A 24,589-nucleotide genomic window follows, 5' to 3' on the forward strand; every position below is an offset into this window, starting at 1 on the left:
TAATTCAATACTTACCTTACCAGTTCATGTCCATGTCCTTCCTCTAGTACTTCGAGGATATCCTTCTCATTCATCAAAACTTACGAGCCATGTAAGAACTCGTCATTCGCGTCTTTCCGAGAATCCGTTAACTCAATTCCAACTTCTCAATCCAAGATGAAATAATCCTCCTAAAAATCTATTTAGGACTATGTCCTTGCGCATAACCTTGCGCTATTAGTCCTGAGGATATTAAACCTCTTTTGTCCTCCCGCATAGGGCATGTCGAGAGCATTAAGCTCAGGTGAATCTTCCTATGGCGCACAAAGTGTGCCATCTTACCAAAGTAAGTTCTTATTCCGAAGCCTTTGCTTTGGGTAGGCCCAATTGTTCTGATCCAAAGTTTCCTTATCTGAGACTTTGTTAACTTGATTCCATCTTCTCAAATTCGATAAGAATAATCTTCCTAGAAAACAATCTAGGTATCTGTCCTTGTGCATAATCCTGCGCTGTTAGTCCAGCGGATATTAAACCTCTTGTGTCCTCCCACATAGGGAATGCCCAAATCATAGAGCATTAAGCTCGATGTCTTTCTTTCACAATTTGTGATCACCTTAAAAAAGGTTCTTGTTCCGGGCCGTCGCTCAACGTAGGCTCAACTAGGTGACTGTTCCAATCAGAAGATTCCTTGCACGGCGGCACTTCCTTCCAATCTTTTCCTCCTGCGAGTTATTACCACTAGCAGTGTTTTCCTCCGGACGCCCATTAGAGTCTCTTCCTTACAGAATCATAAAAAATGATTCACCTTGCGAGCATCAATGATGCCTTGCAAAATCTCAGGCAGATAGGATTCTAGCCATAGCATTTTTCTGAACGTACGTTCAAACCCGGTTCACAATAGAGCGAACCCTCTTTGATTCTTACCATTTTGAAATGGTTGGCAAACTATATTCTTACGAATATAATAGTTCGAATTTATTCCAGCAGCGTGTAAAGGCTACTTGACCTGCTCATGGAGAAACATATACCGCAACCAAAAGTTGCTATTGTAATGGTAAAAGCACATAGCGTACTCAATGATCAACGACCATCAGAAAACCTCCTCTCCGTAGAGAAACTCAAATTCCTTGTACCGAACACATCTCAAATAGAGATTCTCGTGTCGGAATATCCTTGCGCGCAAAAAGGCGCTCAAGAGAGTATAACAAACTCTCATCCAGTTCCTTGGCATAGGTCTGCATCTTCGTGTGTTATCCATGTACTCAAAGGTGTACATAATTCTTAAGCTGTGTTAGAGTTTTGGTGAACCTGGGAAATTTCCTTCCCTTCGTAAGATCCTTAGAGCGAAGAGGCTCAACCTGACGATCCCTTGGCTCGATCTTAGAGCAAAAGCCGCTCATCAAATAAACTAGGATTTCAATCCTTGGATTCCTCGAGCATAGGCCGTAGTCGTCACTTTTTCCTTCCCTCGTAAAGAGTGTTCATTCACTTGTGCGAAAAGCACTACCATGTCTTCCCTGACTGGGTAGAGGGTGTGGGCTTAAAGAGTATTCAAGCTTAATGAAAGCTTTTCTCTGCTGAAAAGCTTAGAATGGTTCCTTCATAATTTTCCTACCCACAGTAGCAGGTAATCTATTCGAGAATTACCGGATACCAGATCAATAGTTGACCTTCCGGCTAGTTGAGCAAACCAATTCATCTTAGAAAACAATGTTTCAAATTGATCCTACTCTCATAAACACTCGAGAGTGAGTAGTCCTGGTCAGACATAACCATACCTGGTGCAAAAGAGCAAACAAGCACCATGCACTTTATGATTTCCTCAAAGATGTAACTTTGATCAAAGACTTGCCCTCTCACTTAGAGTTTGAGGGTCTTCTATTCAAGAATTCAAGAGTTAGATTGAATTCCTTTACTCCAAACTTTCTGTGTTCAATGGTTCTCGTCCCACTGCGGGGATTGTATTCTATGTACATCAAGGTGTACACTTTCAGCTTTTATTGTTGACTCCACCATCTGCTACAAAGTATCTTGCAGATTGGTTTACAAAATTCGGGCAAAAGTCCTTCGTTACATTTGTTCATCTTTCCTTCCTCGAAGAGGATCAAGAATGGAGCTACCTTGGCAAGAGTGAACCACTACTTGCTTTGACTCGCTCGTGTTCCTATTCGGCAAACCAATCCCAATCTTCTTGAATGCCTTCCTCAAAGCGTAGAGGAAAAAAAAATTTGTCCGAAAATTCAGCCTTGAATTGAATCCAAGTCTTGTTGTAAGTTCCTTGCAAAGCTTTGGTATACCACCAAGTACTTGCAATCCCCCTTGAGGTGTTTGGTCACATGCCTCACCTTTTACGCTTTTCAGAAATTGCCGCTTGCAAAGGCAACTTCAAACTGTCAAATGAAAGCGTTAGCTTTTGGGACATCTTCCCATCGGTCAAAAGTATCAAACTTGATTGGAGTGTTCTGAGGTCTAAAGACCTTCTTCATATCCTTCCCGGAATGACGGGATTTCTTGGGTATGGTTATGGATTGATGTTCATGGATATTTTCTGGATTCTGAAGGATCTCGAGCATTCCGCTCCTTGGATTCTCTAGGTTCTTGAGCATCATGCTCTTGTTGCCTTCTTAGAGAATCCCAAGTCTTGTGTCGACTTCTTGCAGAGAGAAAAAAATTCCAACTCTGCGAGCTTTTTCCTGTAGGACTTAGGTTTCCGCCTGCTTACTTCTCTCTTGGCTTGTCATGGCTTCTTCCCGTACCTTCCCAGAGTCATCCTCCTTTACAGAGAAAGAGAGGAGACCATACCACTGTCACAAACGGGAGCGCATACCAATATAAAATATACTCGGATAAATAGAATTTATCAAATAATACTGAAGCCAGAGGATATAGAGAGAAATAAATAGAGAGAGAGAGAGAGTCAGAAGATCGACACATTACTATGGACCAGAAGATGGGCTGGTCCCCCCCCTTAAAGAGAATTCTTTATTAGGGAGAATCTTTTTACAAGCACAAGAACCGGAGAAAACCCCTCCGTTCTAAATCTCTGACCCGATGGTCGTTCCTTCCCGTAAGGGAAATCCGAGAGACGAGCTCTTAATCCTTTTTCTGTCTGTACTCGGAGTTGAGACTCCGCAGACAATTTCCGAATTCCGTTCTCGGAATTCCCAAGCGTAGACCGAAGCCTTCTCACTCCTCGTTCACGATGAAGTACCTACAAACACACACGCAAACACGTGACAACAATTCGTATGGCGAATCCACAATAGATACCTGTCGCTCTTGCCGGGAAAAGCGACTTCCGTGCTTCGTAGTCTCGTGATCTCTTGCGTTATCTAGCGGCAAAGTCTTCTCTTGCTGACGTTGGTAACTCCTTTTTAGTGAGGGCATGTGGTGCTTTTATAGCTGCTTGACTACGGCACGAATAGCTGCTCGCGTAGAGATCGCGGCCGTTTTTTTTTTTTTTTTCTGTTCTACCGAAATAGGGAGAGAGAATTCGTTGGCTAGTTTTGTTGCTTTATTTTTTTAGTGGCTGCCCACTTATTAAGTGGATGGCCGACATATTTTAAAATTTGTCTGAACCTGCCCAAAAACTCAATAAAACCTTATAAGTTTAAAACAATGCTTTTTACAACACTTTCCAGGCGTCCCTGGATGCAACTACATGTACAAATGCAATGCAGACATAGCTTCCTCGTGGGAAAGCGTTTGCTCTTCTCGGAAAACTCGTTAAAATATTCCGCTTTTTAAGAAAAGCTTCTCAGAATCCATCTTTATTCTTGTGCTTGCGTCTTTACACGTATTCCTCTTTTCCACTTCGGATTTCCTCTCGACTATGGATATCCCCTTTCTGATGCACCCGTCACCCATCTTGTGACGCATCAGGAATACCCATCACCTAGTCCTTTCCTACCGAACTTACGGTACAATCCCCTTCACGATGCTCTATGTCACCCATCCTATGATGCATCAGAGATGATCGTTCTCGGATGGTCGGATACTTCTTTCCGATGCTCCCTGTCACCCATCCGATGTGACGCATCAGAAGTACCCGTTCCTGGTGGCCTTACATATATTCTCGTTCTCAGTGCTCCCGTCATTACTTTCAATGACGCACTATGAATACTCTGTACTCGGATGTCTCCAGTGAGAAAAACCCTCTCACTTAAAATTCCAATAATTCATTTAGAATTATTTTTCCTGGTGTTCCAAGCGAGAAAAACCCTCTCACTTATAAATCCAATAATTCATTTAGAATTATTTTTATGTCAGATAAAGCCAATTTAGCAACAATGCCACTGTCCACCATTTACGGGTCACCGCAGCATTGACACTACCTTGAAAGGTGTGGAGCGATACTTCTTTTGGCCGAGCCTTAAGAACGATGCAGACTATTTTGTACGCAGTTGCTTGGTATGCCAGAAGGTCAAGTTTGACAGGCATAAAGCACAGGGATTGTTACATCCTTTACCCATTCCCACCCGCCTCTGGAAAAGTATTGCTATGGATTTCATTTTTGATCTCCCGAAGACATAGAGTGGGCACGATGGTATTTGGACTGTTATTGACAGATTTAGCAAGCAAGCTCATTTCATTCCAGTGAAGAAAACAATCAACAACCCCGATCATTTAGTGAGACTGTTCATTGCCCAGATATTCAAATTACATGGCATGCCTGAGACAATAGTCTCTGACAGAGATCCCCGATTCACGAGTTTGTTTTGGAAGGCTATTTGGGAGAAAATTGGCACACGGTTGCAGTTCTCGTCGTTTTTCCACCCATAGACAGATGGGCAATCTGAGATTGCAAATTTAGTCGTACTGGATTTATTGAAGTCTTACATTTCTGATCAGAAGTTTCAATGGGAAAAGTTTTTGCCCTTGGTGGAATTTGCCTACAATAACATGATCCACTCTTCGACGAGGAAGGCACCATTTGAGATTATTGAAGGTGCTACGAAGGTTCCACCCTTCCTAAGCACGAAAGATAAGATTTTTGAAGTTGACCAGTATATGAGGGACTTGGACACTGCTTTTGGCAAGGTCCGGGAGGCTTTAGCAAAATCTCAAGAAAGACACAAGAAGGCAGTAGATCGACACCGTCGTGTTTTGAAATTAGAGGAAGACGATTTGGTGCTCTTACGATTTGAGGGCCATGTCGAGCTAATTGTGAATTGTGAACTATTTTGAAGTGAATCTCTGCTGTGTCGCGGTAGAATCTTGACTTGGGGTGTCCAAGTTTGTTACATTTGTGCTTGTCATCTTTCACAATTGATACAAAATCTTCCAATCCTTTCTTAATAATACATGCTACCCCTCCTTGTGTCTTTGTTGCTTGAGATTCTTTGACCACATCAATGAATGTACATTGTAATCCTCCATGCTGTCCTGTGTATCATTCTCCCAAGTTTAAGCAAGAAGTACAACATTGGCTTTGCTTGTTAGTTCATCAATGCCAACCCCCGTATTTCATGGGTATCCATTGCAATTCTAGAAGCATATTTTCAATTGTAACTCGGTCGCATAGGTCAAGCATCCCTATTTGCTCAAGGGACTTTCCTCCTCCTTGGGCACATTTTCTTCGTGAGAGATCTCCTTGTTTTTCTTATTCTTTTCCTCATATGCCTTGCGACGCATATTTTGTTGCTTAATAGTGCCATCTTCACATACAAAACATTTTGTCTCCCGTAAATAGATCCAACTATTATCAAGGATAATCTTTTGTTTGGTCTCATCCGGCATGGTGCATACAATTGGCCGTTTTCCCGAGCGAGGAGCTCCTTGCTTACCGACTTTATGTGCTCCATAATCCATAATTCCGGACATGCCAAAGTGGGGTTTGAAGAAAGCTTCGGTAACAATGGTAAGAGAAGGAGGTGTCTCTAACTTCTCTTCTGGAATTCCACGAATAACAATGTTCTTGGAACATCGCTCTCGTTTCTTCAACTCCCCATATCCACATTCTCAACGTCATTCTTTGTTTGAACCATAGCTTGCGTGAGTAAGGAATTAGGAACCACATTGTTACCACATACATCAGCCCAAGACTTGCTTGTGCATACATTTTTCATGTCTCATACATCCCGGCTCATGGTGTCAAATTTCTCCTGTTTCAATACATGACCATGCTTTACTTTGCTCATGCGCTCTTTCAAAGCATTCAAGTCCACAAGAGAGCGTTTACATTCCTTGACTTCCTCTTCAAGTTGCATCAAACGTGTTGTTTGCGTCTCAAGTGTCCTCTTGAGATTCTTATTCTCAACCACAAGTACCCTTAGTGTGCCATTCTCCATTGCAAGTGCCCGTAAGTCTTTGCCTTGTTTGTTTACAGTCTCTTGCAACGATACCAAGTATGCCATGATCATGGTTTCCGATGTTGTTGGTTGGGTGGTTGTGTTGCTATCTCAACACTTACGAGATTTTGGATCATTTTCCACAATGGTTGTGGACCTTGTTGAAGAAGAACCCTTGCAAGTGCCGGAAGACATTGTATGTAAAATAAGAGATGAGAGTCAACTTTCCTGAACCTGTTCACTGCTACAAAAATGCCTTCCATAACTTTGAAAATTTTTGTCTTTATATCAATGCGTAGAGGGTGTCATGCTCTTGGATTGAGGTTATAGATCACCCAAATTCGGATGAAGAAGTTATGATCAAAAGAGTGAATTGCTGTCTACTAGGTCAAAAATCGGCTGCACTAGAGAGAGAGAGAGAGAGAGAGAGAGAGAGAGAGAGAGTAGCTTCTAGCATTGCCTGCCCTAGTTTGGATCAAGGAGGGTTTGTTAGATTGTTGTCCTCTTAGGGCATATCAAAGGTGTAAGTTTGAATGGTTTTCACCTAGAATCAAACTGCCTTTTGTAGGTCGGCCAAAATCCCTCGATTGAGGCCATAATTTCTGTTTGTCATAAAGCCTATATATGAGTTCTTTCTGTAAGGTGCAGCGGAAGTGAATGTTGAACTTTGCTCAAGATGAGTGCTCTGAATTGTGCTCAAGGGTTCCTTTTACTTATGGAAGGGAGAGCCTTCCATTCCTTTAGTGAGAGAGTGCAAGTGGTCACAAACAGAGTTGATAAACACTGGGAATGAAGGTGCTGAGATTGAGAGATAGAGAGAGAAGAGAATACGACACCAGAATGTCGTAAAACCCTCCTCCGAAGGCCCCACTCTCTATGATTGCACAAATTTCTACAATGCAATGGACTCGCCGACGATGTCGACGCCGATGAGGATGACGACGAGACGGGCTGAAATCTGAAAACGCTAATGGTTGAAATCTGCAAATCTTGTATTTGTTGAATTTAGACTCTATGTCGGTGACGACGGCGACAACGACGACGCGCTGAAAACGCAGATGCTGAAATTTGCATTTTTTTGGCTGAATCTGCAAACTTCGGTCGATCTGACCGTGCGGCGAGGATTTGCTGCGGGAAGGTGAGATCTGCGAGGTTTGGGACTTCTACTGCGGGATTTGACTGCTGCAAACTGAAAACGTTGATGCTTCTGGGGGTTCTGTCGCGAAGGAACTGCAAAACGCTGGGCTGACGGTCTGATTTGAGGTTCTGCTGGAGAAACGCTAGGTATCTGCAAGTTGCAAAACGCTGGCTGGTTTGTAACTGCTGAAAACGCTGGCTGTTCTTGTGGCTGAAAACGCTATGTCTCCTATGTAAGGTGCAGCGGAATGAATGTTGAATTTTGCTCAAGATGAGTGCTCCGAACTGTGCTCAAGGGTTCCTTTTACTTACGGAAGGGAGAGCCTTTCGTTCCTTTAGTGAGACAGTGCAAGGGACACAAACAAAGTGAATGGACACAATGAATGGAAGTGCATGAGACTGAGAGATAGAGAAGAGAATACGACACCAGAGACGTTGTAAAACCCTCCTCCGAAGGTCCCTCTCTCTCTGGCGAGAGTGGTCTACTTATGATTGCACAAATCTCTACAATGCTTGGACTTGCCGACGATGTCGACGACGATGAGGACGACGATGAGACGGGCTGAAATCTGAAAATCTTTATCTGCTGAATTCTGACTCTATGTCGATGACGATGTCGATGACGACAGTACGACGATGACGCGCTGAAAACGCAGATGCTAAAATCTGCGTTTTCCGGGCTGAATCTGTAAACCTTGTGGAATCTGACCGTGCGGCGAGGATCTGCTGCGGGAAGGTGAGATGTGCGAGGTTCGGGGCTTGATTTGCGACTGCTGAAGGCTGAAAACTGAAAATGCTGGTGGTTCTTGATGTTCCGTCTCGGTGAATTTGCAAAACGCTGGGGCTGATCTGCAAACCAAAAACGCTAGGGCTGATTTGAAGTCTTCTTGCAAAAATGCTAGGGCTTTTGCCGGTTCTATTGTTTCCGGATGTCTTACAAATGCAAAACGCTAGGCTGATTTGTGGTTCTACTATCGCTGGGAATCTGCAAGTGCAAAAACGTTGGCTGATCTGGGTTCTTGATGCAAAACGCTAGCCTCGTTGCTGTGTAGCAAAAATGCTAGGCCTTGCTGGGGTTCCTGTTGAGAAGGTGTCTGTTGAACCGAAGCTCCTGCTGCCTCTTCTGCCAGAAAGTGCTAGCGCTAGGTTTCTTATTTACATCCTTGTCAAAATTCCCCTACCTAGTTCCCAACAAAAGTCACTTAAAAATAATAAGTGAAAAATGTCAAAAATAGGGAAAATAGGTCTATGCACTGTAAAAATGCTCCTGATGGATTCTGATGATCATGCTGTGTGCAACCAGAGGATATGCATCTAATCTAAGTGCCTGGACATGCACGGTCTGCGAACAGACTCACAAAAGTGCCAGATCACTTCCTATTCTAGACTGCTTTGATTGAACTGAACCTTGGTCATGCTGTAGCTTGTCCATGGACACATAGGGTTGGATGTATCACGTGACATCCCCTCCTTTTAAAAGTGAGGTATTGGTACCGAACTGTATGGCATCGAGGGAGGTCGCCAACAGAGTCTGGAATCTTGGAAAGGACTCTTCGCCGGCCCACTCTGATGCGTGGGTCATGCGATACTTGAACTTCATAAAGGTCTGCAACGCTTTCTTCTTTGGGCGGCGCCGAAGTGACACAAAGTCATCTGTAGCTCCTTCAATGCTTCAACTTTGTCTATGGACGTAGGTCGATCTTCTTCAAGAATCTCCAAGGCTAAAAATTCTTGAAACCACTTCCAACACAAAAACATGAACAAACCTATCCCATGTAAAGTGACTGGAAAAAATCTCGTCTGTCGAACTGCAACAGACTTGGACACTCCAAGTCAAGAATCAATCGCGATAGCACCAAATAACCACTTCAAAACAATTCACAGATCACAATAGATTTGCACTGGCCCGGCGGAGTTCTGTGCCTAGAGATATTGGCCCCAAAGACTCGCGCCCCTTTCGGTATTTCTTTATGAATTAAATCAATGTCAAAGTACAAAGAGCGGTTAGGTTTCACTCTTAGACTCTGCGTCCCGATGCTCTGCAGAGTGAACCCCTCACCGCGTATTTAAAGATTACAAGGGATGCCCGAAAGCAGAGCCCCAAAAGCTTCCAATTCAAAAGCAAAATTCCCTCTCTCTCTTAAGAGAGCAGAAATAAAGCAAATCATCTCTCTTTCTCTCTCATTTCAAAATTGCGTAGTCAAAAAGCCCCAAAATCTTGCGTCGCTTGCTGGCCCCTTTTTCCACGCCGCAAAATCTGGAAAAAGCTGCCACGTGGCATTTCAGCGCCAAAGTTAGGATTTCCAGCCACATTAGGGTTTCAGCCAGTAATTAGGGTTTTGTAAATTAGGGTTTGCAGGAATTTTAGGGTTTCTGGTAGAAATTAGGGTTTCTGTTGTCGGTAGCCATCACTTTGTACTCAAAAGAAGTCAAGAACAAATCAGTATCATAATCAGGAATTCCATTTCATAAAGTCATCCAATAGATTATTGTTAGCTCTCAGTATCCCTGAAGCTCAAAGAGACATTAGTGACTTTAGTATCAAAATCAAGACATGTGTTGACAAAGGAGTGGAGTGACTCCCCTCTTGTGCATCCCACTGCACCAGATCTCCGGCCAAGCTGAATTCTGGGTTCCGTTTGGAGTAGACTATGCTAAACCAAAAACATTGAGGTAAAGTTTCACAATCCGAGGAGTATCTGCTAGGTCTTCCTCCTCCATCCACTTCGCATTCAATGCAGGATAGTTCTTGAACTTAACCAAGAACCGCCTTCCGACTTTACCTTTATTCTTCGTATCCTTATGTGCCAAAATCTGTTCAGGAACAAGGATCTCCTCGTTTTCTTCCACCTCGGGTTGCTCATCAGGCTCCCTATCATCAGACACATCACCCTTAACAGGTTTCAAGAGACTCACATGGAATGCATTGTGAATCCTCCAAGTATCTGGCAGTTTCAATCGGAAGGAGACATCATTTATCTTTTCAGTGATCTAAAAAGCTCCGTAGTATCGCATACCAAGCTTTGGAAAAAGCCTCTCCTTTCGCTTTTTCTTTCTTAGGCGTGCCTTCTCAAGACGTAAGCACCCAATCGTCCTCCTTAATTTCAAGTCGCGACCATGGCAATCCGCTGCCTTTTTCTGTCGTTCTTGAGACTTCTGCAAAGTCTCGCGAACTTGGCAAAAGGTGTATCCAAGTGTCGCGTATATTCATCAGCTTCCAAAAAAAAATCTTATCTTTCGTGCTCAGGAAGGGTTGAAGCTTTGTAGCACTTTCAAAAATCTCAAATGGCGTCTTCCACGTCGAAGAGTGTATCGTGTTATTGTAGGCAAATTCCACCAAAGGTAAGTACTTTTCCCATTGAGTCTTCTAATCCGAGATACAAGACTTATAAATTTAAAACCACTGAATTGGCAATCTCAAATTGCCCGTCAGTTTGCAAGTGGAACGATGACGAGAACTGCAACTGCGTGCCAATGTTCTCCCAAATTGCCTTCCAAAACAAACTCATAAATCTGGGGTCTCTGTCGAAGACAATCGCCTCAGACATGCCATGTTATTGGAAAATAATCGTGATCATTCTGTGTTCTCGGGAGATAAAAAATGAAATCCATTGCAATACTTTCCCAGGGGCGGGTGGGTATGGGTAAAGGTTGTAACAATCCTTGTGCCTTATGCCTGTCAAACTTGACCTTCTGGCATACTAAGCAACTGCGCACAAACTCTTCCACATCCTTTTTGAGTCTCGGCCAAAAGAAGTATCTCTCTACCCCTTTCATGGTGGTAGCAATGCCGTGGTGACCCGTAAAAGATGGACAGTGGTATTCTGTCATAACCTTTTCCCCTCAACGGTTGTGTAACGCACAACATAGTTTTTCTCATCAAGTAGCCTTCCCGAATGGAGTATCCTGCTGTCTCCCCGTCTCGTGTATGCAAAGTCTGTATCTGTGGCATACTGGTCGACCATATCGTCGAAGGTCCTATGATGTATCGCGGAAATAGCCAGAACCAACGACTTCCGAGACAAAGCATCTGCCACCACATTCTTTTGTCCCTGCATGTGGACAATCTGGAAGTGAAACTGTGACAAGATGTTCGCCCACCGCATCTGCTTTTCCGAAAGCTGCTTCTGTGACAAGAAGTAGCGTAAACTCTCATGGCCTGTAAAGACAGTAAAATCCGCTCCGAGTAGGTAATGCCGCCACTGAGTAAGAGCATGGATAACCGCCAAAAGCTCTTTCTCATAAATCTGTGCTGTCATCTTTGGCCTAGAGAACAATCGGCTCTCGTAAGCAATGACATGGCCATCTTGCATCAAGACAGCACCCAGACTACGACCACAAGCATCACAATATACTTCAAAGGACTTCTGCAAGTCTGGCAAAGTCAAAACTGGTCCTGTAGTCAAATTCTCTTTCAATGTTTGAAAAGCAGTCACCTTTGTGGATCCCCACGAGAAAGGGACTCCTTTTTGTATCAAGATATGCAAAGGGGAAGCAACCTCTGCAAACTTTCGAATGAACCGTCTGTAGTACGAACACAGTCCCAAGAACCTCATGGACATTCTTCAAATCGGCCCAATCACGGATAGTGTCTATCTTGGCCGGATCCATTTGCACTCCTGCTGCTAAGACAAAGTGTCCCAAAAAAAGTATATCTTTGAAGCAGATGATCTCTGTGTTCTGCCTCATTCTTGGAGAAAACAATGATATCATCAAAGAAAGTGCCAACAAATAGCCTGTACTCTCGAAAATCCTGTCCATCATCCGGTTAAATGTCGCAAGAGCATTGGTTAAGCCAATAGGCATCACCAAAAACTCAAATAACCCGAAAAGTAGTCCGAAAGGCTGTCTTGTAGACGTCTCCCGACGCGATTCAAATATGATGATATCCACTCTTCAGATCAATCCTGCTAAAGCACGAGGATCCCTGTAACCTGTCGAGTATCGATCCTAGGAATCGGAAATCTGTTCTTGATGGTGATTTTGTTGAGAGCTCTATAATCGATGCACTTTCTCCAAGATCCGTCTTTCTTCAAATCCAACAACAGTGGAGAGCAATACGGTGAAGTACTAGGCTGGACAAGACACTTTTCCAAGAGGTCCTTCACTTGGTTCATAATCTTTTCATTTTGTACTCGGCTCACATAGAAAGGTGGCCGGTTCGGTGGCGTGCTTCTAGGTATCAGATCAATGGTGTGATCTTCAAGCCCTCTAAAAAGCAATTGGCATGAGTGTGGAGAAAATCCTTGGCGTTCTTTTGTTCAGGTCAAAACATATTCAATCTTTATCCATCGTTCAGTTCTGTCCCAAAAGAATGAGTAAAGAAATTGAAGTTCATCAAGTACAATCTCTGAGCCCTTCATTTGTCAAAGTCGCTTTCTCGGCCCGGTAGTCAACCACGGCGTAGTTCTTGTGGTATCAAGGGATTCCGAGTAGAACGTCACTCGCGTGCCCTAAACACCTCTGTCATTGCAAACGAAGTTTGCCAATGCTTGGTGTAATGGCAACATCCCGTCCGGGTGCCAGTCGAACTACCTGCGCCTGTGGCGTCAGTCTGTCGGGCGTAATTACAAATCGAGCCGCCAATTCCAAGTGAAAAGAAGTTGGCCTTGGCTCTTTCAAAAGAGCTTCCTGATCCTTCACGTTGCCCCAAAAGCGGCAAAATTTGTACTTTAATTCATTTGATTTGGTTCAGGTCTCACACTGTGGTACCAATTCTGCTTTTCTATTTGCCTTTTTTGCCACTTTTCTCAGCTGCTCTCGAACTCCAGGCCTGTCGTCGTCCTTATCATTCTGTTGTTTCGGTGCCTTTTTAGGGCACCTCGCGGAGATACGTCCATGTTTCCCGCATCCAAAGCACTTCCCCTCTTTGATGAAGCGAGCTCTCTCCTCAGGAGTAAGCTTGGGCCGTGCATCCTTTTTCTGTGGGTTGCTCTTTTTCTTTCTACTTTCATTCCCAGAAGTCTGTTCGGCTCGTTGTGTCATAGCCTCATCTGTGGGGTAGGTCAGACTGCCAGAGTGAATGGCAAAGCCCCACTTCGCATGACTCATCAACTCCTGAATAGAAGCTGACTTCTGTTCCAAGCAGTGATCTCGGATCTGTCGGTAGACCCAAGGTGAACCGCTCAATCTGTTCCCTGAACGAGATCTTCTTGAATGAAGAGGCAGGTAGAAAAGAGTTCCAGAATCTCTCACAGTAAGCATTTATTGTATCTTTCTTGGTCATCCGAAGATGGTTCCAAGCAGCTCGTATATCTCGTTCATACTCTTGTGTCAACCAAGAAGAAATAAAAAGCTTCTTAAATTTCAGCCATTTAAGTGGCGCAATCTTGTTTAAAAGAAGAGTGGACCACCATGTGCGATCATTCCCCTTTAAAAGAAGAGTGGACCACCACGTGCGAGCATTCCCCTTAAAGTAAGAGGCAGCTCTCCGAATCTTGGAGTGCTTTGAGTAGCGTCCTCCCGCAAAAGCGATGTCAAACTGCTGTATAAAAGACAAAGCCTTTGAAGCATCTGAGTATCCTGGAAAAGTATCAAATTTGATGGAGTGTCCACCTTCCTTAAACTCTCAGACTTTCTTGCTTTTATCTTCCAGAAAGTCATACTGGTTGGCTTTATAAAAATTCTTCTTGTTCGCATGAAAGTTTCTGTCATCGGAATCTGAGCGATCTGTAGGCGAGTCCTCAATAGAACTGTTAGCTTCTGGGCGAGATTTAGCCTTCTTTGCCTTTTTCTTGCCCTTTCCGAAGCGTTGTTTCTTGCTTTGCGTTTTGCCTTTTCTGTCTTCTTCGCTAGAATCTGAAGAGCCAGAAGAACTGTCAGAAGAAGAAGAAGAAGAAGAACTGGGTACTCCTTCAAAGTGAACACGCCTCTTCTGTTTCTTTGCTTTATCAAATGTCGACTGACGACCCAAATAACCCGGGAAGTCAGTGCCTTTCTTCTGCTTTTTTCCGTGCTTTTTTGGCTTTCTTTTGCGCGTCAAAAAGCTGAGCAATCCGTGCATCAACCACCTCTTCTAGTTCCTCTCTGAATATTTCTTGTGAGCAGAAGGTTTCTTGAGAGCGGGTTTCGGGGGTGGTGTAGTGGTTTTCTGCCACTGCTCATGCACTTCCTGAAAAGAAGTCTCGCTCATATATTCAAATATTGGGTCCTAAGCAAAATTGAGCATCATCTTTGTTGCATCGCCAATCAATTGATGACGCTCCATCTCTCATCGCTCCGCCTGAGTAGGCCGAGGCGAGCCATACTCTGCCGGAATCTTCGTTGTGATCTCTGCCCGCATCTCCAGATGCAGAGGGAGTCGATTGATCCTTGCATGAAGCCATAGGTGCTGCGGGAAAAAAATTGTGGATCGGATTTTTCGTAGAAGAGAAGTTGACTGTGCTCTGATACCACTGTAACAAACTTGGACACTCCAAGTCAAGAATCAATCGCGACAGCACCAATAACCACTTCAAAACAATTCACAGATCACAATAGATTTGCATTGGCCCGGCGGAGTTCCGTGCCAAGAGATATTGGCCCCAAAGACTAGCGCCTCTTTCGGTATTTCTTTATGAATTAAATCAATGTCAAAGTACAAAGAGCGGTTAGGGTTTCACTCTCAGACTCTGCGTCCAGATGCTTTGGAGAGTGAGCCCCTCACCGCGTATTTAAAGATTACAAGGGATGCCCAAAAGCAGAGCCCCAAAAGCTTCTTGTTCAAAAGCAAAATTCCCTCTCTCTCTCAAGAGAGCAGAAATAAAGCAAATCATCTCTCTCTCTCTCTCTCTCTCTCTCTCTCTCTCTCTCTCTCATTTCAAATTGCGTAGCCAAAAAGCCCCAAAGTCTTGCGTCACTTGCTGGCCCCTTTTTCCACGCCACAAAATCCGGAAAAAGCTCCCACGTGGCATTTCAGCGCCAAAGTTAGGGTTTCCAGCCACATTAGGGTTTCAGCCAGCAGTTAGGGTTAGGGTTTCAGTCAGCAATTAGGGTTTCTATAAATTAGGGTTTCTGGCAGAAATTAGGGTTTCTGTTGTCGGTAGCCACGCCATCACTTTGTAGCACGAACAAACTTTGCATGCAATGTAGATGAACATAGAGACGGAGTGCCAAACCGTTCACCTGACACACGCAAACAATGAGATCGAAGCTTTCTCTTCTGATTTAAATCAATCAATTGTGGCAATTCACAACGGAAATGCCCATGCTTGGTGCTCATACTTTCTTATGCTCTTTCTACAACTGTGTCGTGCCAAGGAAGAGACATGAAATGTGACTTCCTTGAATGCATACTTTTCAGCTTTTTATGGACGATCCGCATACATTCGTGCTCATTCATGAGGGAAACGTGCTCAACGTACAATATGTCATGCCTATGAAAAGGGATCACATAAGGACGGTGACTAAAATACAGGAAACGATCACAAATGAAACACTCGAACAATGCGTGCTGACGAATCATTCGAACACATAGTACTTCCAGTAAGGGTTCTTTGGACCTAGGCTAGGGAGCCAAGATCGGTTCTTCTTGATTGGTCGAATCTTCCTGTGGGGTTTCTTTGGACCTCGAGTCGAGAGCGAAGATCGGTTCTTCGTGATTGATCGTCTCTGCAATGAGGTTAGTTTCACTATAGAAAGTATCAACTAACACATCATCCTTGTAAACAATCACACATCTTCATGCAAATCATCGTGCTCGTGAGAAATCACATCTTGATAATAATGCAAATTATCATGCTTGTGAGAAATCACATCGTGATCATCATGCAAATCCTGTGTGTCGTGCTTGAGAGAAGAAGAGACTAAGTCTCCTTTTCCCGAATCTCTTCAATCTTCGCCTGCACATTAGAAATGAGAGAGGAAGAATGAACAACGTTCTTGCGATCCAATTCTGTTTTTCTTTCTGCGTACTTGCCTTCAAATTCTTTGGCCTCTAAGCGTAATTGCTCGCGCTCACGCTCCATGGCTGCCATTCTTGCTTCGTGCCACGTTGTCATCATGTCCATCATCGTCTTGCACCAAGCCTCCATAGGATCTGGTGCAATCCTTGGCGTAGATGGGGACGGGGGAGGGTCAGAAAAACCTCCTGGTGGGGAAAATTCTTCTTCGTCTCTCTCATGCTCATCACCTCCAAGCGAAGTATCCATTCCGCTTCGAGTGATGACCATCCACTGAAGTCGAGGGTTCTTGTGGTCTTGGGTTCTTAAGTTCACGAGGAACTTGGGTTCTTGGGGGTCTTGGTTCTTGGGGTTCTTGAGTTCTTGAGCTCTTGAGGTTCTTGCAGGTCTTGCAGGTCTTGAGGTTCTTCTTTCGCTTGCAATCTGTGTTAGAGAAGGATCTTCTCTTCACCCTAGTTCTGCTCTTTTCCGCGGACTCACCCCTTGGCGGCCTTGCGCTCACACCAAGGTTGCTTTTTCCCACCTCACGTCGATTGGCCGGCCGCTAAGTGCACTGTCCGCTCTCAATGAGTGAAAAGAGGCACAAGGGGAGACTGGACAAGCCCTTCTTTCTTGGGTTTCTTGTCACTCTTCAGAAACACGATTAGGAATCGACACACCCAAGTAAACTTGGGTTACGTGCGACCGCAATAAGCAAAAAAAAATTTGTGGTTCTCGTGATTCTTTCCTTGAGTGATACAGAACACTGCCAAAGCTCTGATACCAATGTAAGGTGCAGCGGAATGAATGTTGTTCTTTCTCAAGATGAGTGCTCCATAATGTGCTCAAGGTTCCTTTTACTTACGGAAGGGAGGGCCTTCCGTTCCTTTAGTGAGAGAGTGCAATGGACATAAACAAAGTGAATGGACACAGTGAATGGAAGTGCATGAGACTGAGAGATAGAGAAGAGAATACGACACCAGAGACGTAAAACCCTCCTCCGAAGGCCCCACTCTCTATGGCGAGAGTGGTCTACTTATGATTGCACAAATCTCTACAATGCTTGGACTTGCCGACGATGTCGACGACGATGAGGATGATGACGAGACGGGCTGAAATCTGAAAATGCTAAGGGCTGAAATCTGCAAATCTTTATCTGCTGAATTCTGACTCTATTTCGATGACGACGGTATGACGACGACGTGCTGAAAACGCAGATGCTGAAATCTGCGTTTTCCGGGCTGAATCTGTAAACCTTGCGGAATCTGACCGTGCGGCGAGGATCTGCTGTGGGAAGGTGAGATCTGCGAGATTCGGGGCTAGATCTGCGAGTGCTAAAGGCTGAAAACTGAAAACCCTAGTGGTTCTTGATGTTCCGTCGTGGTGAATCTGCAAAACGCCGGGGCTGATCTGCAAACCAAAAATGCTAGGGCTGATTTGAAGTCTTCTTGCAAAAACGCTAGGGCTTTTGCTGGTTCTATTGTAGGCTGATCTGTGGTTCTACTATTGCCGGGAATCTGCAAGTGCAAAATTGCTGGCTGATCTGGGTTCTTGATGCAAAACGCTAGCCTCGCTGCTGTGTAGCAAAAACCGCTAGGCCTTGCTGGGGGTTCCTGCTGAGAAGGTGCCTGTTGAACCGAAGCTCCTGCTGCCTCATCTGCCAGAAAGTGCTAGCGCTAGGTTTCTTATTTACATCCTTGTCAAAACTGCCCTACCTAGTTCCCAACAAAAGTCACTTAAAAATAATAAGTGAAAAATGTCAAAAATAGGGAAAATAGGTCTATGCACTGTAAAAATGCTCCTGATGGAAATCTGATGATCATGCTGTGTGCAACCAGAGGATATGCATCTAATCTAAGTGCCTGGACATGCACGGTCTGCGAATAGACTCACAAAAGTGATCACTTCCTATTCTAGACTGACTTGACTGAACTGAACCTTGGTCATGCTGTAGCTTGTCCACGGACACATAGGGTTGGACGTGTCACGTGACATCCTGCCGGGGGGTCTCTTGTTGAGAAGGTGCATTGTTGGACACAGGTCCCTACTGCCTCTTCTGCTAGAGAATGCTAGCGCTAGCTTTTCTTATATATATTCATAGCCAATTTGCCCTACCTAGTTTCCCAACAAAAGTCACTTAATAATAATAAGTGAAAAGTGGCTAAAATAGGGAAAATAGGTCTGTGTAGTGTAAAAATGCTCTTGATGGGTTCTGACTGTAATCTGATGATCATGCTGTGTGCAACCAGAGGATATGCATCTACTCTAAGTGTCTGGACATGCACGGTCTGCGAACAGACTCATAAAAGTGCCAGAACACTTCCTAAGTTAACTGAACCAAACTGAATCGAACTGAACCCATGTCATGAAGTAGCTTGTCCACGTACACCTAGGGTTAAATGTGCACGTGACACTTTCCTTTTCAATAAAGTGTGTAGATAGTTTTTCCTTGCTTCAAGTTTTGTGTATCGCAGCTTCCATGGTGATTGCATAGTGTGTGTGTAGCTTTCTCAGAAATCTCTCTTCCAATAAAAACACGGAGCATTTTGAAGCTCCGAAATCTAGAAACAATCAAAGAAAATCCTATAGGCTTCAAGAGAGATGGGTCCCATATCATAAGCATAGTGTCTCTCTCTCTCTCTCTCTCACACACACACACACACACACACACACACACACACACACACACACAGAGAGAGAGAGAGAGAGAGAGAGAGAGAGAGAGAGAGAGAGAGAGAGAGAGAGAGTTCTTCCTTGTAGTTTCTTGAAATTGTTCTTGTTTGTTTGGTAAATCAATAGGAACACGTCATGAAGCAAGTGTGGAGACTTTGCACACTCGCCCTTGCTGCACTAGCTCTTTGGATTGCCCTCCTTAACCAACAACCCCCTCTATTTCCTCAACAAATAATTCTAACTGTAAGTGTTGTGAGGTCAATGGTTTTTAAAAGAAAAAGCTAACGAATCTGTAACTTTTACATCGTTGTAAACTTTAATGTATGTGCTATGTAGGTATGGACAACTTAACATTTGTGCGCGTCTACTTGTGCGTAAAGTAATTAATTTTATGTTTGTGCAATAATCATGCTGTGAGAAACCTCATGCAAGTCTATGTGCTAGGAAGGGACTGAACAAGTCATCAATATTCTATGTTATACATTCAAACACTTTTTTGAGATGAATATTACACTTTATTTCTTCTGTCTCTGGTGGTATCACTAGCCCATGCACACGATTCTCATAAGGACTTCACAACAATGCATTCTCAGCCCATTTATGTTATTCAACAGAGCATGCATCTCCTCTATTCTAATTGAAACCGGCCTGTAGGGCGGTAGACTTTAGCTTCACCCGATCTTTACACTGTGTAACTTTACTTGAACTTTACGACACAAAGGAACTTCACGTATAAGCTTGTGATTGGAATTCAACACTTCAAAATAAAACACGGCTTGGCAGCTAGAGTGCTTCCAAGCAGATAGCGACACCCTGTTGGCCCCAAAGACAGGCGCCCCTTCGATATTTCTTTATTCTTATTGCACTTGAGAAAAACCTGTAAACTTCTACATGCTGTCCCACTTTTATCGCGCTGAAATTCCCCTACTCTTAACCAATTTTGGCAGCATAACCACAGTAGAAGTCTCCACGGACAAAATCCCAAGTAAACAGTGACTTTCCACGCACTTTAAAGCTCTTTACAAAACCTGGCGAGAAATTACAGCACACTGAAATCTCTGTTTTTGGCCTCCAATTTGCACCAAAACACCTATTTGGTGATTCCCTAGCTTCCCTGAAGCTCTTGGGACGTGTAGGCGTCAAAACTGACCAAAACCCTAAACTTGCAAAAAATTACAGCAAGCTGTAATTCTCTGTTTTGCACTCCGATTCGTGCGCGGATCACTCTTGTGGGTAGCCCTCGAGCTCCCGTACATGTAGGGTTACTTGCCTTTTGAAATTAGACGAGATTCTTCGTGGGAAATCTCTCTAAATTGTCCTGTAGAAGCGCCCAAGGCTTTCCCGAGGCTCCCCTAGCATTACCTTGTAGTTTAGGTGCAAAACCCTAAACCTGCAAAAAACCACAGCAGGTTGTAATTCCCTGTTTCGCATCATTTTGAGTAGAGAAAACACGTCTACGCGTGTCTCAAAAGCTCCCGCACGCAATGGGACAGTTCCCCCAGTAAATCGAACGAATTTTGACGCGAGAAAACTCTCCGTTTTCGCATTTGTTTGCGATGGAACTGTGCGTATCTGAAGGGGATTAGCAATTAGCTAATCCGGCTCCTATACAGAAGGCTCTTGCCTTGGCAAACGCGCATACCGAGAACTGTACATGGTCATCTAAGAAGCCCAACTAGAGGGGCATTACCATATGGGCAAAGGGGGGAGAGAGATGCGCGAGAGCAAATCATCGCGTTGCATGAGACAAGGGAGAAGGCAAGCTTTCCGTTAAAGTTGTGATCACCTGCACTCACTACTTGTTAGATTTACACCACTCTGTTGCTTCATGGGTCTAGGGCATGCATGTACGGCTAGTGTGCCTCCGGGCCGGCCACCTTTTGCATATGCATTTAGACTGCACTATCCGGCCGCCCACCTAGTCCGGGCGCCCTCATTTTTCAGGTTGGTCGTGGGAGATTTTTCCAGGCTTTGCCCTACCTCCCCTTAGGCACCTATTTATGGGGCCAGGGGTACCCACTTCCACTATTTGGTTATTGTGTATTGGGTCTTTTGCTCATGGTAGTCATGGGGGGCTGATCGCCCGCTCTTCACCATATCTTGCGTATGTGGTCTCTCTCTCTCTCTCTCTCTCTCTCTCTCTCTCTCACGGTTCCGCACACGCGCACTCTTACATGGTATCAGAGCTTTAGGCTCTCCATGGGACTAGCGCTTCTGTAGAGGTTCTCCTCCCAAGGGATCACAATAGCCAGTGTTTTCACTATGCAGGCCTAGCGCTAGCATCTCTGTCGACTTTCATCGCCGGAAAGTTTTCTACCTGCCTAGCATTTTTTGCATTACTCAACGTTTTTTGCAGATCAGGCTAGTGTTTTTGGCATCAGGTTGGCGTTTTGCAATTGCAAGCATTGCTCTGCATCTCCCACTACAGGCGCTCACTTCTCTGCACCAAATCGCACCAAAAACACACCAGAATTGCCTAGCGTTTTCTGGACCAGATCTGCGTTTTTGGGACAGCTTACATTTTTACACCTCGCTGTGTTTCTTGGTTTGCTGCTGCGTTTTCAGCAGAGGAGGGGAGTGCGGGGCTTTACTCCACCAGATATTGCCTACGACACACGGCCTTGCATCCGGTGCGTTGCCGGTCCGATTCTTCTTCAGATCTACAGATTTCAGCCATATAGCCTGCTGTTTTTTCTGTTTTCAGCCCACCTGGGGCTGTGAAATTGATTACCGGCCCTCCCTACACCCTCTACACCGCCCCGGACCATGCTGGGAGCGTACGAGCATGTTGAAAATCGCTGGACAGCAGCGTTTTCATCACCTCGCAGTTGCATTTTTGGGTGGACAGCAGCCACATGGCTTGTATTTTTTACAGAGGATGAAGTTACCTCCTACCAGGTTACCATCCGGTGGTGGTCCATACGGTCTCTTATTGACTGCTGTAGTACACGGTATCTTTGACATTGGCTTGATCATCTACGGGCGTATGATCCTTGGAAGATTCATTCATTCCAGCCATCATTCGGCGGTTGCGCACTATAGAGGGGGTGGTGACTTGTGGTTTGCTATGGACACACCTATGCACTCATCAGAGGAGCTCACACGAGATATGGCCATGCTCATGGCATATGTGATTCCGACATTCCCAGAGAAGACACCACCATCTTGTGTGGACAGACACTTACCACTTGACCTCGACACATCATATCACTTGCTTACACAGGAGCATCTACATGGACTTAGGGAGAGGATCTTGGATCTCTTCTTGGACAGGTTCATTGCTTGGATCTACAGACTCGAGTGGGACTTCAATGCTTTGGACTCTCTTGGAGAGTTTACCTACGAGATGCGGGAGATCAGGCATCCCGCGACTACACCCAAAGTCACTCGGAGCTTGGCTTGGATGGTAGTGCAGTTGTCACAAGACGGCACCACGTGCCAATAGAAAAGAACAGACTGAACAGACTTTTAGCACTTCATTAACAACTGAACTAAAAAGGGAGAGAGACAACACGCGACACGGAGTGTCGGAATTCCACCCCAGAGAGTATTGGCCCCAAACCTTGGCGCCCTTTTCGGTATTTCTTTATTTTGCATCAACTCAATACAAGCTGGTACTCAAGACTCTGCACCTTCTCCAGGAAGCATGCCAGAGAATGAGCCTCAACCTCATATTTAAAGGCCCTTGGCTTGAAAAGTAGTTACAGTAAAAAGCCTTTAAAATTCAAAAGCTTCTAATCCAAAAGCAAAGCCAAAAAGCTGCCAGCGTAATTTACGGAAATCCGTACAGCCTGCCACGTCATCATCCCAGCGCAATTTTCGAAAATCTGCCACGTCATCAGTTTTTGGCGTGTGTCCAGATGCTGCTTTATTTTCTTCCTTTATGTCACTTGGGGCCCCATCAAACGGGGTTCCCATTAGTTGGTAGGACTTCTTCTGTTACTTGTTCTTCTTAGGGTTTAGGCCCCTCGGCCGACATCTGCAAGTTGGCTCCATTCTTTAGGCTTTGACACGTTAACAATTTGTTACATCAGTTTCTCTTCTACACTCGTGATCATTTGGATTGCTACCTTCAGAGTTGCTTAGACTCACCCTCGGTAACCTTACAACAAACTTATCCCCCGACCTGGGCAGTAGGCCACTCCCAGCTCATTCACATTGAGAGCCAGACCAAGATGCGTTTTGGTGGCGTTGTTGGCGCAAATTCTGTTTGGTTGACACCGGAGGATTGGAGGTAGGAGATACAAGCAAGAGGGCGTAGACAGATTGGTATGGCCTTTCCTCTTCTCAGAGGTTCTTCACAGTGCCGACTTCTCAGTCTGGCTTCCCTACTTCATACATGATGATTACGGTGTAGACAGCTTGGTCTGACCACACCTCTTCTCACAACACAGACTATTGAGTCTGGCTTTCCCCTCATCTTGGATTACCCTACCTACTGACAGGACACCATCCGTTGGTCGTCTGTTCGGTCTCTCGGTGCCTGCTGCAGCTTTTGGTAGCTTCTACAGTGCAGATTGCTTAGTGTGGCTTTCCTTGATTCGGAGGACGTTTACGATGCAAATTGCTACATCTGGCCTTCCTGGAGTTTTACGCAGGTTAGCCACCTGGCCACACTCGGTTGCATGTTCATGCATTGACAGGCTTCCGGTCATTCTCATGATGGTTCTTGGGCTTCCCCATTTTCTCCGGATGGTCTGCTGACTACAGACACCACAGATCCTATTGGATAGGACACTTCATGGTCTATTGGCACTTCTGTTACGACAAGGAGTTGTTTTCACACTCAGTTCGGGACCTTCACGCAGTATCTTCATCCTGTATCGACGGAGTACAACAATTAACTACACTGCTCGTGATGTCACTTTACCATGGAGACTTCTTGGCGGTTGGGACACCCCTGACTGCTGCTACACTCACGGAGTATTGTCCTTCAGTGGACATTGCAACAGACATCTTCATCATTTGCCTCACATCTTCGGCTTCACGCGGTTTGTTCAGCATCAGGTGCTTAGAGGGGGTGGTAGATTTACACCACTCTGCAGCTTCACAGGTCTAGGGCATGCATGTACGGCTAGTGTGCCTCCGGGCTGGACACCCTTTGCATATGCATTTAGATTGCACTGTCTGGCCGCCTACTCCTGGGCCGGCTGCCCACGTTGTCGGGGCGCCCTCATATTCATGTATTTCTTGCTGGGTCGTGGGGGATTTTTCCAGGCTTTGCCCTACCTCCCCTTGGACACCTATTTATGGGGCCAAGGGGTACCCACTTCCACTATCTGGGTATTGTGTATTGGGTCTTCTGCTCATGGTAGTCATGGCGCGCTGATCGCCCCTCTTCACCATATCTCGTGTTTGTGGTCTACTGTCTCTCTGTCTCGTGTTTGTGGTCTACTGTCTCGTGTTTGTGGTCTACTGTCTCTCTGTCACCAGGAGGTGTATTTTTTCTGTTGCCTTCTCTAAATATGTACTACACATTTTTATTTATTTTATTTTTACTTGTTTTCTCGGGAACCTTTGAGAAAGTGCAAGTGGACTTTGCATGGCTAATGTGAAACGGCTGTGGCCGAACGGGTTTCTCACATCGGGAGTCTAGGTCCGTCAATCTGGGACTGGTCGGGCCAGTTTTAGCACTGGATTCTGACGAGTATG

General features: G+C 44.9%; 1 protein-coding gene across 1 annotated transcript in view; it reads left to right on the top strand.

Moving 5' to 3' along the window:
• LOC147429744 (dolichol-phosphate mannose synthase subunit 3-like) overlaps positions 1–24,589 on the top strand; it is a 69,765-nt gene that overhangs the window by 11,385 nt on the left and 33,791 nt on the right. Inside the window, exon 2 of the mRNA XM_086495285.1 lies at positions 19,064–19,180. Coding sequence (XP_086351411.1) covers positions 19,073–19,180 — 108 coding nt within the window. The 5' untranslated portion in view covers positions 19,064–19,072. The remainder of the gene's footprint in view (positions 1–19,063; positions 19,181–24,589) is intronic.

This window comes from Adiantum capillus-veneris, chromosome 22 (assembly GCF_014529385.1).
Source record: "Adiantum capillus-veneris isolate H3 chromosome 22, ASM1452938v2, whole genome shotgun sequence".
Taxonomy (NCBI): domain Eukaryota; kingdom Viridiplantae; phylum Streptophyta; class Polypodiopsida; order Polypodiales; family Pteridaceae; genus Adiantum; species Adiantum capillus-veneris.